At 39.1% G+C, this 18,637-nt stretch overlaps 1 protein-coding gene across 1 annotated transcript in view; it reads right to left on the bottom strand.

The window, feature by feature from the left end:
• Positions 1–18,637, bottom strand: part of slc6a11b (solute carrier family 6 member 11b) — a 40,753-nt gene that overhangs the window by 11,388 nt on the left and 10,728 nt on the right. The window contains exons 7-11 of the mRNA XM_050037931.1: positions 16,164–16,298; positions 4,751–4,854; positions 4,411–4,535; positions 1,356–1,468; positions 146–283 (exon numbers count right to left, since the gene is read on the bottom strand). Of these exons, the coding sequence (XP_049893888.1) occupies positions 146–283; positions 1,356–1,468; positions 4,411–4,535; positions 4,751–4,854; positions 16,164–16,298 (615 nt within the window). The remainder of the gene's footprint in view (positions 1–145; positions 284–1,355; positions 1,469–4,410; positions 4,536–4,750; positions 4,855–16,163; positions 16,299–18,637) is intronic.

The raw sequence follows: 18,637 nt of genomic DNA on the forward strand, positions 1-18,637 counted from the left end.
TCTTCTGAACATGTTAACAAGTCTCTTAGTTTACCCAGTAAATAACTGTTTTTCTCTTTTTAAAAATGGTAATATACAATTCACCGTTGCATCACTGTTTTTTAGTATATAATTCATTTCACAGTACATAATGAACTGAACGTACCTCTGTACACATGATGAGTCCTATGAAGAAGGAGACTATAGACATGCCCAGAATCAGCAGCTCTCTGCGGTAGCCTCTCCTGAAGGTCTCTGGGTACATGTCCACCACAGCTGTCACCAAACTCTCCACACACACAAACTGCAACATGAAAAAGATAAGATAATTGTATTAATGGAAACAGCCCTGATAAGTTATAAAAACAGACGACAAGACAATGCTTTAAAAGGTAAAGAGTTTCTGTCATATAATGTTACAATGTCAGATATTCATATTAAACATGGCCAAAGTTTCAAACAATTAGGTTAATGTATGTAAAAGTAATCCCTGTGAGCAATACTCTGCTTCTAGCATTTTTGTGTTGTTGTTTTTTTAACTTTCAAGACAAGCTGGCGTCAGCTCATGACAGATTTCTTTATATGGTCATCTGCTCCACACAAGCTACTACGCTACTACAAGTGTTTACATTACATAACCTACTCTGTTACGTGTAGCTACCTGCTAACATCAGGGACACATTTAATCTTGGTTGCCAGTGTTGATAATTTCTCCCTGAATTCCGATCATTTTCTTGCTTGAACACGTCTAGAAGCTTTTATTTGTGATATTTAACAGTAGAAAGTGCCACTATTCTCCATTACAGTCTTTCCCTGGCTGTAATGATAGTGTAGAGATCACCACATGATTCCCGAGCGCGGCACCGCTGCTGCTCACCGCTCCCTCAGGGGATGGGTCAAATGCGGAGAACAAATTTCACACACTCAGGTGTGTGACAACCGCAAACATTGACCAATCAGAGCAAACTAAGGATTTTGGGAGGGGGCTTAAAGATACAGGCACTAAAACTGAGCATTTCAGACAGATGGTGAATAAAAGTGTTCCAGCACAGACACTATGAGGAAAATACAGGGTTTGCGAACATTAAAGCATGTAAATGTGTAAACATGTCATACAAGTATGAACCAGAAATTGAGTATAAAAGGGCCTCTTTAGTGGTTCTACATTGAAATTGTAATCATGAGCTCACATCATACATAAATATACACACAAAAGTCAGTCATCAGTGTTAATGACATTTGACCTGCCTACTATTTGTTTCATCAAACAGCAACTTTACTCTTTATTTTTTACTTTCACATCTTTAGCAACCTCCAGTTTCTTTAAAAAGTGAAATATTCTCTAATCTCAGTATTCTCACACCAGTAGTCCTCACCTGACTGTCCAGACCAAGGAAGATGAGCATCATGAAGAACAGACAGGCCCAAAGTGGAGACAAAGGCATCATAGTAACAGCCTTGGGGTATGCAATAAATGCAAGACCAGGACCTGCAAAAAATCACAAACATGACTCTTGTTAGAGCAGGTTAGAGTTCTTCAAACAATTCAAGACAAAATTAAGGCATAATAATTTCAGTTACACCCTTTTTAAGTTTCTCTCATATTTCTTGTAATGTTGAATTTTGTTTGTTGTAATTGAGCCATGTATTTGACAGTGACTACAGTTTGACACTGTTTTCCAAGGAGCCCACATAAGTAGTAAGTTTAGTAGACCAATGTAAACTATACTCAACGCTAAGGCATTATACTTTCTTGGTAGGACTTTGAGCTCTGCCTTGTTTTTATTGTGACTAGTACACATTATTCTGTGTTTAATATCTCTGATCTGCTTCTCTGTGGTTCTTCCCAGTGTTTCTTCTTTTTTCCTTCCTGATTAGTTTGTTAGATTTTCCTTGCCTGCCTGCCGGGTAACTAGAGTATTTTATAACCTGGACCCAATTTTCCCATGTTATTTTGTCTAGGTTACTAATGGGAACAACAATTTTTTTAATTGGTCCATACTGAGTGAGAGCACTGCAGTCTACAGCTGTGAAACAGGCTGCAATGTAAACACTCAGGCATATTTTTAACGTCATTGTGTTTCCACTAAAATGCTTGTTTTGCCGCTGACAGGCTCAGATTGTTATTATAAATATCTAACAACATGATGGAAAGGATCCCTACAATAGTGTCACATGGAGTCAGAAAAAGCAAAACTGAAGATCAAAAAACAAACCCAAGGATCCAGCAGAGTCTGAGCTGAAAACCAGGACTTATGCTGTTTAGTTTGTGTTCATGAGCTCTAAGTCATAATGTGGAAACAATATGGATGCTCTAAAGAAGATTATGTTGTATTTTATTGCTCAGAGCATGCTGATATCAGTTTGAGGTTTTATATTAGAGTTATTTTTTCCCAGACTTTCTGGTTCCCCACTACATCCCCTACAACTGCTAAAATATTGCTTTACCTGACTTGCCAGGGTTAATGCTAATAACTAACTTTTCTAACTAATCTAGGTCACTACGTGGACAGCAACTAACACATGCAACTAAATACCATATTACAAATAACGTGAGCAAAAAAAATTAAAATGCAATTTGTGAATTGATAAAAAGTCCATTCCCATCAACCAAACATTTACTTTTGTCCACCACATTTCTGTATATGTGATCGCTACTCTTGTAGCAAAATATTTGCTGAGTTGCTGTCCCAACTCGAGGGGGTGTTCATGTGAATTTTCCCAGTTGGGAAGTAATTTTGTTTTTATTATTCCCACACCACATTTCCCTCTGACGAGGGGATGAAGTGCAGGTGTAGAAAAGGGCAGAGAGGCTCAGGTGAGAGGGATCAGGTGATTAGGCAGAAGAACTCTGAGACGCCGTTTACACGTTGCCGGCTATTTTCATAAACGGACATTTCACCGTCTCCGTTTTCAAAAAGATCTTCGTTTACACTTACCCGTGTATATATACACAAGAGCATGCCAAACCTGTAGGTGGCAGTGTAACGAGAAGCTCAAGCCTTCCATGTATCCATTGTCACCATAGCAACATAGGTCGCACTTTTGACACAGGCGCAAGTTCCGGCACATACTGTGACGTGGGCTGCCTATAACTCTGTTTATCTCCGTTTATCTCAGTTTACATGCAAACGCGCAACCGGAGTTTTCCAAAATCTCCACTCTGGCCGGAGTTTTTAGAAAGACTCGTTTTCAGAGGAGAAATCTCTGTTTCCGTGTAAACGAAGGGCACAAACGAAGGAAGATGTCTCCGTTTATCAAAATCACCGTGTACATGTAAACGGCCTCTGAAGCAGAGAAGCACTAATGAGGCTGATGCAGGGCAGGTGTGTAGATGGTAAAATGAGGGAAAGGCAGCACAGAAACACACAGGGGGGAAAACACAGTAATCTGACACTCTTTACTGTTATTTAAAAGGAGTCTGGCTGGTTTGGCAGCGGCGATTCCTGGGCTGTTCCTGGTTAAATAAAAAGAAGGTCTCTCTCTGTCCATAATGTTGTCAGACACTTAAAATAATAATCTGAGTCTGTCTGTGGCAAAAACAAGCACTTTTAGTAAATGTACATTAACAGCGCGAACATGCCCAGAGTGGTTACACTGCAGCCTGTTTCACGGCTGCCAGCGTCTCGCTAAATACTTAATTGATTTCAAAAAATGTTGTTCCCATTAGTTACTTAGACACAAAAACATGGGAAAATAGGGTCGAGGATGAAAAATGCAGAAGTTACCCTATCATGGGGGTGTCCTTAATTATTAGGCCTCATGTGACCTGGCTACTGTATTATTATTTATCATACTCCTTTTATGATTGGTAAATGACTGGGATAAGCAGCATAAGTCCATTTATCAATCCATTAGGCACAGTAGTAGTTTACTTGCTCATGCTATTTATCATGCATGTTTAAATGTGTCTCTATATATGAACCAAAGGAAAACAGACATATGAACATACTGTGAGTGTACTGTGAACATTCATGTCTCAGCAGAGACGGAGAAATGAATGACATTTAATACAGTTGTGAAATAAGTCTGATTGGTTCCAAATAAGAGGCGGCCATTGGGTTATTTGATGCCTACATTTGGGGTAAGACCTTTAGAAACACATTATTTCAAACATTAAGCTCTGTCCTCACCATGCTCTTAGACAAACATTTCAAATCTCTTGCTCTGTCACATTCACTAAATCATTCATACTGACTTGAATAAATCATAATGCGGTGGTCTAAGAGCCTAGGTGAGGAGTGTGGAGTTATATAACTGGTTGTATTCACCCATTTTAGCACAATACCATGGATGGGGGCCCACAAAGATTCAGACAGGCTAAGTCTACTGTATCTGCTTTGAATGTAATATATTACCACATTACAGTTCATAAAGTTACTTGATAAAAGATATGATTATATCATATGATAAGATATGATATTTTCTCACCAGATTCTGCAACAGCTTCGATGGGAACGTTTTGCTCGTAGGCCATGAAGCCCAGCACAGAGAAGATAGCAAAACCTGCTACAAAGCTGGTGCCGCTGTTCAGACAACACAGCATGATGCAGTCCCTGAGGAGCAAGACCACCAGAAAGAGAAGGAGATCACACTCAATGTTAAAACTGTGACAACAGAGGTAACACAGACTCTCTGCCTCTTACAGTCTCATGCACAGAAATGATCGTGTGTGATGAACGGACACTAAAATGACACAGTATGTGCCAAACTACCCACTCTAATCAATCACCTCTTAGCAGTGGCCTTTATATATATAGTCTTATCTTACCTGTAGCAGTTATTGTTGTAGGCATTGTAACTTCCCAGAGCAGTGAGACAGCCCAAACAGATGGCATAAGAGAAGAAGATTTGGGTTCCAGCGTCAACCCACACCTGAAGGAAAAGTAGGCATAAATACACAGTACGTACATAAATGAATGACAAAGTAAAGGAAACCACAAATATATAATTTTTATATAAAAAAAATCAGTCTGTGTTACGTTGAATTTGTGAGGAAAACTTTGTTTTTGTCGCATGTCTCTACATTGAATGAAAATTCCAAAAACAGATAAAAAACTCCTGAGCAAAACTATATCAAAACATGTGTTTACAAACTGTAACACAACTTGCTGCATGAGTTTCGTGAGAGTTTCTCAATGGGTGCTTTGACAAAGTTTTGCTATTGAAGGCAGACCCCTTTTTCCCCAATTCATCAAGAATTTTTTCAGTTTTTGGATTCTTCATTTAACGTAAAAGGCATGTGACAAAAACTTTTTTTTCTCCATGTATTCAATGTAATAAAGGGTGAGTTACTGATATGCAAATTATCATTTTGTTAGTGAAGTATTCCTTTAATGTAAAAAACAACCAACAGTCTGAACAGCTATAATCATCCTTGGCATAAAGTCATCTTCAAACAGATATTCATAGACCAATTAAAGTTTCAGAACCTTTTTAGGCATCTGATAATTCGTCGTGCTCTTGATCCACTTTACAGTTTAATGTCTACTTCATCAATTCTTCTCAGCCTGTCATCTGATGATATAAACTTTTCTTTTTGTGAGATTTTTTAAAATTAATTAAATCACAGAATTACAATGAGTAGAATAGGCTTTCCCATTTACAAAAGATTACCATTATGTCAAGAGATGACTCTTTATCTGCTCTAATGAAACCCCACATTTCTTTTGTTACCGCTCATCTACCTGATTTTCATCATCTCAGTGATTTTGTAATGAAATTACGGCTCAGCTCAACCTTTTCTTTCCCCTCTGAGAGGAACACAGTGGAGCCGCATGAATCATGGATTAACATCCTAAAAGTAGACACAAAGTCTTCCAGTGCCTAAATATTCATAGTTCACTACACTAACTGGCTCCACTCCTTTTTACTGTTTGGTTTGGGATTAACTGAGGTCAGCTACTACGATGTAGGGTTTACTTAAACAGACAACTTGGTTTTTTTTTTACCTTTCTAACTCTAATAATTATTGTTAGTAGGGTGGCAATGTGAGTGGGGGTATACTGAAATTGTTTGTCAAGACCAAAGCACTGAAAAGCTGACATATTACTCTACATTCAAAAAGTTAATGGTCCTGTCAGTGTGTTGGATTTAGAGGGGTCTATTGGCAAAAATAGAAAATAATAATTATGATTAGCTTTTTGTTAGTGTATAATGTCACTGTCTGATCTGTGTCTTGATGACTTCAGACTTTGAGAAGACTTGGCTAAGTTGTATCTGTAATAGACTATGAATCATTTAAGTTGCCTTTATTAATTATTCTGTCTTTGTTTTAACTCGGGTCAGTTTATCTACAAGATGATTGTGTTTTCTGGGTTTGGGGGTTTCTGTTAACTGTGTTTTTCCCATCCTGTGTTCCTGTGTTGCTTCTCCCTCATTTGCCCATCTTCACACCTGCCCTGCATCAGCCTCATTAGTTCTTTTCTACTCCAAAGTTTTTCCCAATCAGCTTCTTGCCTGTTCTTCTGTCTAATCACCTGATTCTCCTCAGCTGAGCCTCTTCACCTTTTTCTCCACCTGCACTTCATCCCCTCGTCATATTAGTTTGTATTCAAGTCCAGGTTTTCAATTCAGTCTCTATTAGATCCTTGGTTTTCATATGTGATCTTTAACTTTGCTTTTTGCTACTTAAACCTTGAATAAAATGTGATTTATTTGAGTTCCTGTTGCCTGCAGTCTCCTGCGTTTGAATCCACCTGCTCCACATTTAATCACCTGAAACTAAGATTTGTTATGTTTTTGTTGGCTTAAAATGAGCCCTTCATATCTACATATGTAGCGGGTCCCCTTCTACGGAGCCCACCACATTGAACGGACAAACCAAACACTAGCTCTCAAGACGGCTTTTTGTATTTTTACATTTAAGTGGCAGCCTGAATTTGGTGGCACAAATGCACCTCAAGGCCACTTCAAAATTTTACACACTGGTCCTTTAAAACTTTGTGTTCTTTGTGTTTAGTAGGCACATTTTTGGGGGTTTATATATATATAGACCGTCCTCTATAGGCAGCAAAGGTTGGAAGGTGCTTGACAATGTTCTACCTTACATAATATCAATGCATTGTAACAAACAACAAATTTTGTCATTCAGATATGAAGAACTGTTGGTCTGCAATCAGTGGCTAAAATGTCTGTGAGTAAATTCCTATGCAGTGGGGATCAGTAAAGATCATCAATTCATAACTTTCTCTTGCAGTTTAATCCTCTTTAGGGTCGTGGCTTATCACAGTATACACTGGGTTGAAGGAAACTATTTAGTATCACATTGCTAGAAAACATGTGATAAGTAGCCTAATGACGATGTATAATGCAAGACTTTTATCATTTCTATCAATTCTATATTTTGGTAGCCTGACCTGTGTTACAGGACTTTAATTCATGGGCAGTGATAAAGTGTAACTAAGGACATTTACTCAAGTGCTGTACTTTAGTAAAATTTTAACATACTTGTATATTACCTGAGTATTTCCATTTTATGATACTTTATACTACATCTCAGACAGAAATATTGTACTTTTAGCTCCACTTCATTTCTTAAAAAGCTCAAGTTAGTTTACAAATTTAATTATTAATACAAAATACATGCAACTACTGCATTATTATGTATTCTTACAGGTGAAATACACAGCAGTGTTTAAAGTAATTAAAATGAGTTTCAACTTTAACAGCTGCAACATTAAAGTGATATGAATATGAAGTCTGAAGAGGACCACTCTGCATCATGCAGGACTTTTACTTTTGGTACTGTAGGGTTTCTTCCACCACTGTTCATGTGGGCTACATGTGGATTTACACGTGTAAGATTCTCACTGAGACAGTGAAGCAGTAAAATGTGCATTATGAACCTAGTTTGTAGTTCAGCACAGAACCCTTGGACCCACAGGATAGCATGGTGTGCTAGCAAATTCAAACTTAATGCAGCATGGCTCTTTGAAAACTCTCTCACATCACCATTCAGCCACTAATCTCATTTCCCCACCGAGAAACAATTAACAAACGCACGGTCTTCGCTCCCTCCTGGGAGTAACCACGGTAACTTCTGTGACCTCACAAACACAGGACTGTTCCTGTGGAAGAACAGGCCTTTCTCTCCTAATGTTCATTAATGTTCTCTTTAGTTCACCCTCGGCTGATGGCCGCACAGCGCAGGGAAACCTTAAAGGCCCAGGCACAGAGAGAATCACTTGTTGATGTTGTGCCTAATTTGGCCGTCTTGTGTTTGGTTATGTTGAGACTGTGGCTCCAGGAAACTTTTCTACTGTGTGAAAGCTGGATGACATTGGCTCTAAGATAGCGTTCTTGTAATGTAAATGTACCACCCTCGGTGCTCCTCACATCCCGCTCTTTTTATATATCAGATCCATAGGTGTTATATATATATATATATATATATATATATATATATATGTGGAGTGCAGTAAGATATTTGGCTGAAGTTAATCAGTTAGATTTCACTCACTAACTTACCTTGGAGCCATACAGTGAGTGTAATTTTATCTTCACTGAATGCTCATGTTATATCCCAATCATTTAGAAGTCCATCATGCAAGTCAAGTATCAAATTCATGCAAGCTCTGGACATACATCATTCTGTACAGTAAATATCAAACATCCAAGTAAAGAAAAAAAAAAGCAAAACACATTTTTTAAATCAGTTTTCAACCCAAACGTGCATGTTGCTTCTGTCATGTTAAAATCTTGTCTTTTCAGTGTTTATCATTTTCATGTTCCAACTCCATTGGTCATAAATGTGCTGTGAAGTTTTTTTTTACAACTATTGTATTGATTAAATACTTTAGATAATCTGAAAACAGATATACTTTAAACATGGAAGTTAAATAATTTCTCTGTTGCACTCAACAATTAATTTGTTTCAACATTTTAAAGTCATACAAAGTCGCATTTCTTACATCTTTGTACAATATAAGAGTTCTAAGTTCCTAAGCTCCTTTGTAATGTTTCAAAAGAAAACATCTGTAAACACCTTATTGGTTTTACAGATGTCAGGTATTCAGAAATGTCACTATTTCGAGGCACAAATATGGGACTTAAACTTTGGATTATCTTGAAATTGAAACCGTAAAAATGTTTGATTTTTGTGTCTATATGTAGTTAGAGATGTCCTCAACTCAAATATTAGGAATTACTTGTTTAATTTTTTCCCAGCAACCCAAAAATCAAAGAATTCTTGAAATTTAGTGGTATTTTCTTTTTCATTTATAACAAGGACAGGGAACATTCTTGAGAATATAATCAAATTATTCTTATTTTCATATATGTATTCTTTATGTACCCTTTGTTAACACCTTATTTTGAAAACTGGACATAGTCACATGTGTATCCTTCTGCTAACTTTGCCAAATCCATTGCTAGCTCCAATCATCAGCTCAATCTGGGCCGTTTAATTGCATTTACAATAAATGTCAGCATATGAGTGTGCTACAGTCGCAGCATCGATTGATGTGACCATAGAGAGATGAGTGACGGCTGGCTTGACCGTAATTATTTATAGAACGTGCCCTGCAGGCGACTCATTGGCTCCCTGCAGGTGACCAGGCACTCTTGGCCACCATGTTGGCTCCTCCTGCATTGTAGCATTAGGGGCATTAATCCCATTTAAATTCAATTCAGTAACATTGATTTAAAAATGCGGTTCTTTATAGCTGAAATTCCATGTACAAAATTTCACACCACGGCAACAAAACACCACAAAATATAGATTTAAAAAGTTTTTCTCTTCAACCCACAACTTTACTGTGTTGATTTACCCTCACTGCTCTCAAAGTGTCATTTCAGCAGCATTTGCAGCAGGCAGCTGTTTACAGAGACAAAGTTCCAAACAACCCACTGAATGATAGCCGCTCAGCACCAAACAGCAGACAAAGTCGGCAAACTAGGTGATTAGAATACAGCAGCTAGCAACTTTAGCGTCCTGCTGGATGTGTAAATTTGCAAACACTTTCACCATATCAATTTTAGGAAGGTATAGTAAGTCCCATGAGGTCTAAGTAGTGAAAGATGAGGTATTTCAGGTATAAGTTTTGACCTCCACAACATACCACAGGGGAACTACCTGTTGGCTACCTGAACATGTGAGCTTTTAACAACTGTATTGAAGGCTGATTTTCCTGATATCTGTGTTGTCCATCTTTTTGACAAAAAACTCAACAACATGCTGGGACTTGCTGTTATATAAAGGGAAGAATGTATTCTGTAGCTGGAAATAAGAAGGGAAATAAAAGTGAGATGGTCGGTTTGACTAGTGAGAGGTTGGGAAAAGACACAAACATCCACATTCAGTCATAGTGAATGGAAAGATAACAAGAAAGGATAAGGAGTATGAGAGTGTGAGAAGCGTAGAGAGGAGGGGTGATGCTCAGTGCAGAGTGGAGAGTGAGAAGGCGGGAGAGGTAGGTACAGGGAAGAACAGAATGGGGGAGGCATGATGAAGTTCAGGGGTGTAAAAAGAGCGGGTGATCTACAGCCACACACACACTGCACACAGCCTGGTGAACAGAACAGAGCCCTGATTGTCCCTGAGGAAGCTAATTTAACATTGGTGTCAGAAGTAATGTCTTCCTCTGCCAAACAGCAGCCCTTCTTTTTCACCCTCCTTCACTGTGCCTCTGTTTGTGTCTTTGTCGATCCATTTTGTCTCACTCGTCCGCCGTATATCTGAATGACTGTTTCCCGCTCTTTACTACTTTACTACACTCACAGATACAACAATCATCTGGACAGCAGCTGGAAAAAATAAATAAAATGTTTTATCGTGTTACAATTACTTTTTTTCATTGAAATGCATAGATATATGTGAAAATAATGTGAAAAATAACTGGTGACAGCCATTTTATCAGGAGTTAATGTTTATACTGCAGTATATCATTCGATCTCAGGTTACAGCATGGATGTCACTGGATGTGCTTAACACCTTTTTTCACCACAAGGAGCTGCTTTTGCCAACAAGTTGTGTGAAACAGACTGGCAGTATGTCTGTACAGATACAGACTGGCTTTATTTCCAGTTATCTCACCCCATGGACCGACTGTTGCCATTAAGAGTGTAAAACAGGTGTTTGAGTCTGAAGTAATCAAAGGTCATATGTTAAAAGTTTATATTATAAGAGAGCTACCCAATTTGCAAGCATGAAAATATTTGCCAAAGGAGACATGGCTAGAAAACAAGTGCTCTTATCACACTGAAGTAGGTGGGTTCTTTAGGCTGTGTCCTGAACCACACAGTACTCACTACATGAGTTCGCCATTTTGTAGTGCTGGACTCTAAGTATGCGATTATGCATTATGAAAAGTAGTGTACACCCAATGGTCACTAACTGAGCACTATATACCATCATGCATTACACAGAAGGAAAAAGGTAGACGAGAGAGTACAGCGCGATTGCAACCATGTCAAAGTTTGCCCAAGAGGGGATGTAGTCTAAGACTATATGAGAGTTAAAAATGTAGGCTGCCAATACAGTAGAAAGATACAAATACTTTTGAAATTGGTGGGGCTGTGGCATTCACTTTTACCCAAGAGGTAGAAAATCTACAGCTACCACCAACTGGTTACAGGTGATTTCAGTTAAATGGTAAGCTAAAACATATTTCTGAAAGTAACTGAAGTGAGAAATAGGCAACTCAGTTTTAGTTTTAACGTTTGGTTGGTGTTTAGTCTGAGTATGAGAGAGAGAGGGGCTGCTCCGTCTCTTGATCCACTTGTATACTCTTTGAGTCCGTGGTGGCGGGCAATACGAAAACGCGGAAGTACAGCCTTTAATTCGAACAACAACCCGCAAGCCAGCAAAACTCAGACGAATGACAAATTCTGCATCTTTCCGACAGAGTTTTGCAGGGAGGGTTAGCTGTGGTTGCCTACTGTCCCAACCCATCTACAGAAGATACCATAGCACTCATCCTCCCCACCATGCTATCTCAGCTGGAAAAGAAAGGGAGCTATGTGAGATTGCTGTTTATTGACTACAGTTCAGCAGGTAACACTTCAGTTCCCTCCAGGCTGGTCACAAAGTTCAAGGAGATAGGATTTAACACCTCACTGTATATGTGGATCCTCGACACAGGGGCAACCCAGGGTTGCGTTTTGGATCCCCTGCTGTACTCCCTGTACACACACGACTGTGTAGCCACTTCCAACTCCAACACTGTCACGACACAGCAGTGGTGGGCTTAATCACAGATAATTAATGGGCCTACCTAAAAACAGGACCTGACCCCCTGGTGTGAACGTCAGCCAAACTAAAAAGATGATGGTGGACTTTGGAAAGAGGCAGCCAAGGAACTACACTCCCCTTAATATCAACGGGTCGGCGTACTGACTCAGGGGTGAGAAAAGCACGTAAAAAATATCAGAAATAATCATGGTGTGTATCTATTGTAAATATAAATAAAGAGTGCTAGTATCATCTTCATCTTTTCACTTGACAACTTCTTGCTAGTGTAGCAAGACGTCACATCTCACTCTTCTATTTCCAGTACTTCTGTTTCATCTCCTAATCAAAAATATTTGAATTACTGTGAGAACAAACAAAGATAGATTGATGCTGGATGGCATTTCCACAGAGCTTTAAAAGCTGTTTTATAAAGAGTATTATTTGTTTTTCCTGATGACAACAGGCTCAAGACAAGTCAATGAGTTGGGGCGGAAAATAATGTGTTAAATGTGAGCAGAGCAACGCATCGCAACACAAAGACACAATGTCCAACAAAGACAAAGTACTTTGTATTTATTCATTTTGGAAAATATGATCAGTATAATATCATATATTTAGCACACAAATCCATGTCTGTATTTATTATGGATGCCCAACCATCTGACATTGATCTGGCACATTTGAATTGTTTGACAGCAATACCAAAATTACTGAAAAATTGACCTGAGTGTCCAAATGTGTTTTTTCAATTTGCAGATGAAAAAGTCCTCTGTATAGAACTCCCTAAATAGTGATTAGGAAGTAGTGAATGAGTAAATTTTATCAGACACGGCCTTAAGGCCTTTGAAAACCCAAACTTTGAAAGTCCATTTTTTTCAAATGCGTTTTTTTTTAAATTGGTCATCCAATAAAATTGTTACAAACAGAAAACTTGCACACTGAATCTGATGTGTTTTACTGTTCCAATCATTGAGAAAATTTACAACACGACACAATATGGAATCATCAAGCAGCGAGGATGATTTTGTGGTCCTTTAAAGTAGAAAAAGATAAATAAAATATTGGGTCCTCCAATCCATAAAGGCATCCAGATTAAGGAGACCTTAATCAGCAGGAGCTGCAGTGTTAACTTGGTTAAAAAAAGTATTGCCATCTCCAGCTGACTTTTTAATGTTTCTAATTGACTCTTCTTAAAGCAAGAAACTTTTAAAGGTTTCTGAAGTGTGCACATGAAGGCTGCAAAGATAAAATTTTTCCTTAAGCTGCATGTCCCAGAGAAGCTTAGCGTGCTCCTTTGCCTTGGACGATAGATTTCTACTACAGGTAAAAGCTAGTTAACCAAGCATGCTAACGATTGCAGTTTATGCTACAGCAGATTAACACACTGTGTAATCCCTTCATTATAGTTTTGCTCCTCTCTGTTTGAATTTCAAATATTGCTTTTGCTACAGTCCCATGTACATCATTTCAAAACGCAGAGAAATCCAAGCTTGACAGGACTGCCGAGCCAAGTTAGGGTTGTTAAGTTGTGATTGGACAATCACTGTTCGGAAAAAGAGTTCAGTGAACGGTCAATTCTGAACTCATGTCATAAAGTTTTACAATAAGAATGAATTTCAAATTTTTCACAGTTTTTTTTCTTAATTAAATGTGACAACACTTTCCTGAAATATAATCAGTGATATTGCCACTCAAAGTGATACAGAAACTTCACGTTCAAATCAATCTATCAATTTATCAAACTATCAATCACTGTGTTTTGATCTGTTCTCTCTGTCTCCCTCAAACTCATCCATCTCAATTCAGGTTGTCATGACACCCCATCCACTGACATTTTCATGCGCACTGTTGCCTAGCGACCCGAGGTGTCTGCCTTTTTCAGACGAGGTCAAGTAGTCTGCTCTGTGCGTGTGTCTGTCTGTCTGTCTGTCTGTGTTATATATCAATGCACCATCTCTATTAGCCTCAAATCCTGAACTTTCCACCCCTCTAGCTCTGAAGGCTCACTATTTTCTTGACCCTAGATCATCTCATCACCAGCAGGATGTGTCAGCTCTGCTATGATGATCTTGGCTCTGTAATAAGCCACAGTAGAATCACTGCCAATAGAGTGGGGTTTATACCTGAAGCCAAATGTCTGTAACTATATGAAACAGCTGCCTTTTTTTATTCTTTGCCACACAAAGGTAGTATGTACCATTTGGCAAACAGCTTCCCTCTGAATAAATGGAATAAAACGGTACAAAAAAGTACATAAACAGTGATAGCAGTGAAAAAAAAGACTGATCCCCCATCCCATTACAGTAACAATAACACCACCTGTCCCCCTGGCAGCTATTCAGCTCCAGACAGGTGGGCGTAAGGCAGGGGTATAATTTCAATCCCATGAGTCTCTTTAACCCCTCCTGCTTTACTTTGGTACCTTCTGCCTTTCAACAGTCACCGTTTTCACAGAGCACAATCAGACTGATTTAACATAACTGCTGCCTTAAGCTTTGGTTGGGAAATACCAAAATTGTGTGTACTCTGTACAGTATTTACTGTGTCTTACAGCAGGTTAAGTTACTACAGTGTCCTTGATGTGTGGCATCCCTGTCAGTATTACTGGACTTGCAACAAGACAAGTTATAGCAGCCACGCTAAAGAGCTGTATTTGTAGACATGATGTACACCCTCTACAGGCATGGACACTAATAGACTTGCAATTTTGACACATGTGCCACTTACAGCCATTAAGTGTTACAACTCCATTTTTTCTTTTTTATATAGCTGCTGTGTGTGGATGTTTAGGGGTTTTACAATTTACATAACTTATAATAAAAAAAGGGGTTTGTAACATGAGCATATTTCCTGCTGATCACTGAGGAGAGGAATTTATGCGGCGATGACTGACACAGTGTGTGTCCTCTCACCTCCATGGCTGTCCTTCTGGTAACTTTCAAAAGGTGGTGGGATCCTAACACATAAAGATAACAGCAGCTCCACTATAAAATTAAAGCTGTAACACTGACTTTCTTTCACATTCGTAGGTATAACAACTGATAAAATGGCAAAACCTATTATTTTGTCTTACTGGTTGGTGGCAACATCTCAGTGGCACTCAGTGATGGGCATAGCGATTCTTTTCACAGCATCAGTTCCTTTGAGTTGACACACGTTAATGTATCAGATCTTTCCAGTTTTGATGTTTCTTGCAAAATATGTTTGTTTTTGTTTCTGTGACACTCTGTTATAGTACATGCAAGTCTGGCAGGAAGTGCTGCCCGCCCCACAAATTTCTCTTTAGTGCATTACTAGTCAATATGAATAAGTTCACATTGATAAAGATAATATATTAATCTCAATGCATTGATTCAGCATCCCACTTGTATGTAGGTAGGCTATGTAAGCTTAATGCAATGTTACAGAAATGTCACTGACAAGCGATGTGTCAGTCTTTGATGGGCAAGTGGGAGACATGCCCGTTATCTCCGCAGCCTTGTGCTGCATTCAAGTTGTTGGAATAATCTGAAAAATTAGTTCCCCGTCATATCTAATGGCTCACTTGATTTGTTTCTTTTGCTAATCGTTATCAACGTGTTGTTTAAATGCATCTTAAATGCAAGTGCTAAGCAATAAAATACAACACATCCTCTTTATAGTGTCCATGTTGTTTCCAAATTACAACTGAAAGCTCATGAACACATCACAGTTGGAAGAACAACCATCTGAGGAGCATGTGAATGCACCATTGGCCTTGGCTGGCAGAGGTCTTGATGCAAGACTCGCTGTACTAAACAGTGTGAGCAGTACACTATGGTAAAGGTGGGAAGAGTCGGGGATTCATGAGCACTCAGATGTTCATCAGGCTGACCTGGTACATACCATACACTAGAAAGAATTGTTCAAAAAGATTTGTTTGTTCATTTTCGCGCATCACTAGTGGCACTTTAACATTGTACCTATAATGTTAGAGGCAGATCTTTTTTCTTTTTTACCAGTAGAGACAGAGATACAGTGGGTCCAGGCCTACCTGAGGGTCAGAGAGACGTGATATGTCTGGGTAGAGGTAGAACTTGATGCCATCAAATGCTCCTGGCAGTGTCACTCCTCGGATCAGCAGGATCAACAACATGAAGTATGGAAATGTTGCTGTCACATACACAACCTGCAGGTATAAACATGCACAGATTTGGAATATTAAAATATGTACAGATCACAGACAAACACAGCTGACACTGAGTCACTGTCAGAATGTAGAGTAGTATTTGCTTACATAACTAGATATGATTTGTACAAGATAAGGTCAAAGTAAGGCTGTGGAAAGCAAAAACATGGCAAGCAATTGTCACAGCTGATAAATAACGGGCTCTAACCAACATAGCCACCTCCTCATCCCCCTATTTAAAAATAACTAGAATAAGTGCCTAGCAGTTGCGAACCTGTCAAGTTGCAGTTACAGTGTACATCCATATCTGTTAAAAACACGGTTGCTTCACAGAATCTCTCTACAATCAGTACAGTTTCAAGGTGGACACCCAAGATTAGTCACCAATTCAGTATCTGACCAAATGTCTCCCCTGCTGTTCCTGAGTCATGCCGCTGAATAATGGCCATAAAATGGTTTTGCAGAATATTATGATGTCACAGTGAAGTTAATCTTTTGGATATTGAATCTCATCACCTCATCATTTTATTTTATTAGACTTTTTTTTAAGATTATTTTTTGGGGGGCATTTTAGCCTTTAATTGATAGGACAGTCGAGCGTGAAAGGGGGAGAGAGAGAGGGAGCGACATGCAGCAAAGGGCCACAGGCTGGAAAAATTCCCTAAAGGTGCTCTTGAGATATGGTGTTCACCGAATGAGACATACGCAAGGTCACAGTGACCTTAACCTTTAACCTTTGACCACCAAAATCTCATCGGTCACTTTTTCAAGGCGTTCTTGAGATATTGCGTTTCACAAGAATGGGACGGATGGACGGACAACCCGAAAACACAATGTCTCCGGCCACAGCCATTGCTGGTGCAGCAGTATTCAAAAGCACCACAACTACAGGACATGTGTTGGATTAACTGGACTCAAAGAATCCTAAGGAGGAAATTACTGATCTAACCACACATGTCCCAGAAGGAAGAGAAATGAGTGGGAGGATAATTGCTGTTGCACACACAAACAAACACAAACGCATTGTCACAATGTGCCACAATGTGACGAAGTAAAGCAATGACCAATTTTTAAATTTTCTCAAGGATCTAACCAACTATGACACCTAGCAGGCTGTACCAAACATGGTTGATGTCAAGATCAGGGGAACCTTTGAAACCTACAAGTGTCAGAAGGGCTCACGAATCAACTTTAATCACTTTGGTGTCCATTTGAAGTCACTGTGGTTTGGACTGAACAAAGTAACTGAGGGGTTTCAAGAGAGATGAGGGGGTCCCAAGATTATTGAAGGTATAAAAAAATACATGTTTTTTGCTTCACAAAATTAAATATACTGTATATTTTATCCTCAAAACGGGAAAAATCAATCTTTGGTACAACTGCCGATTGTTCTGATTTGTTGTAGGCTCTCACAAAACAAAAAGGTTGGGATTGAGAGGTCAAATGAAAATCTTATCATTGGTTTATTGTATTGAGAATATCAAACAAATCAACAAACTTGACTATCTTCTTGACATTCAGCTCAGTAGAAGACAGATCTGTCCACAGAGTCTGTGGATTTATGACATACTTATTTTACAACAGCACACACCTTTTGAACCAATTTGTAGATCACAGCTGAACTCTGGTTCACAAAAGGGCACTACTTAATTGTTCCCATTCATAATCCATGTTTTTGCCTGGACTTGTGACCGTCAGCTGATGACAGTTCAATATCTACTGATACACTGTTTGGAGTCAACAGTGGACTGTCAAAATAAAGTCATACCAAGAGGGGGGTCAGCTTAACCTGGAACCTGGAGTATATTAGCATTCAGTTTTAGCACTCAGTTTTGCAGCTCAAGTTTTGGAAGGATAGGGTAGAAAGGGTATCACGCACAGCACTAGAGAGTCAACTCCACTATAGTAAACATCAGACATACCTTCAGTACAGTAGCTAGCACTTGCTAACCATCAAACTAACACTCCCTTTTTTATTGAACCATTCAGGTTTTGCAGAATTGTGCTCGACATCTCAAGACTCTTAGAAACCCCTTGAACAAAGACCCTGGCCTCTTGGAAGGCAGAGGCGGACAACATACATCCCCTGGCTTGCTGGCATCCAGTCAAAGTCCAATTGAGGGCAGAACAGGACAGAACAGAGCCGGGCCAGGAGACTGAAAAGAAAAGAAGGCTCCTCTGGCCCCGTCTCTTAAACAGGAGAAGCCCAGAGGAGTGATGCTGGCAGTGTGGGAAAATGTGCTTTTCTTTGAAGCGCGCACATAAGTGCATGAGTCCACACACACACACACACACGCACACAACTTCATTCACAACACTGAAATGGGTGTGCACATACT

This window comes from Epinephelus moara, chromosome 24, assembly GCF_006386435.1.
Source record: "Epinephelus moara isolate mb chromosome 24, YSFRI_EMoa_1.0, whole genome shotgun sequence".
NCBI classification, from domain to species: domain Eukaryota; kingdom Metazoa; phylum Chordata; class Actinopteri; order Perciformes; family Serranidae; genus Epinephelus; species Epinephelus moara.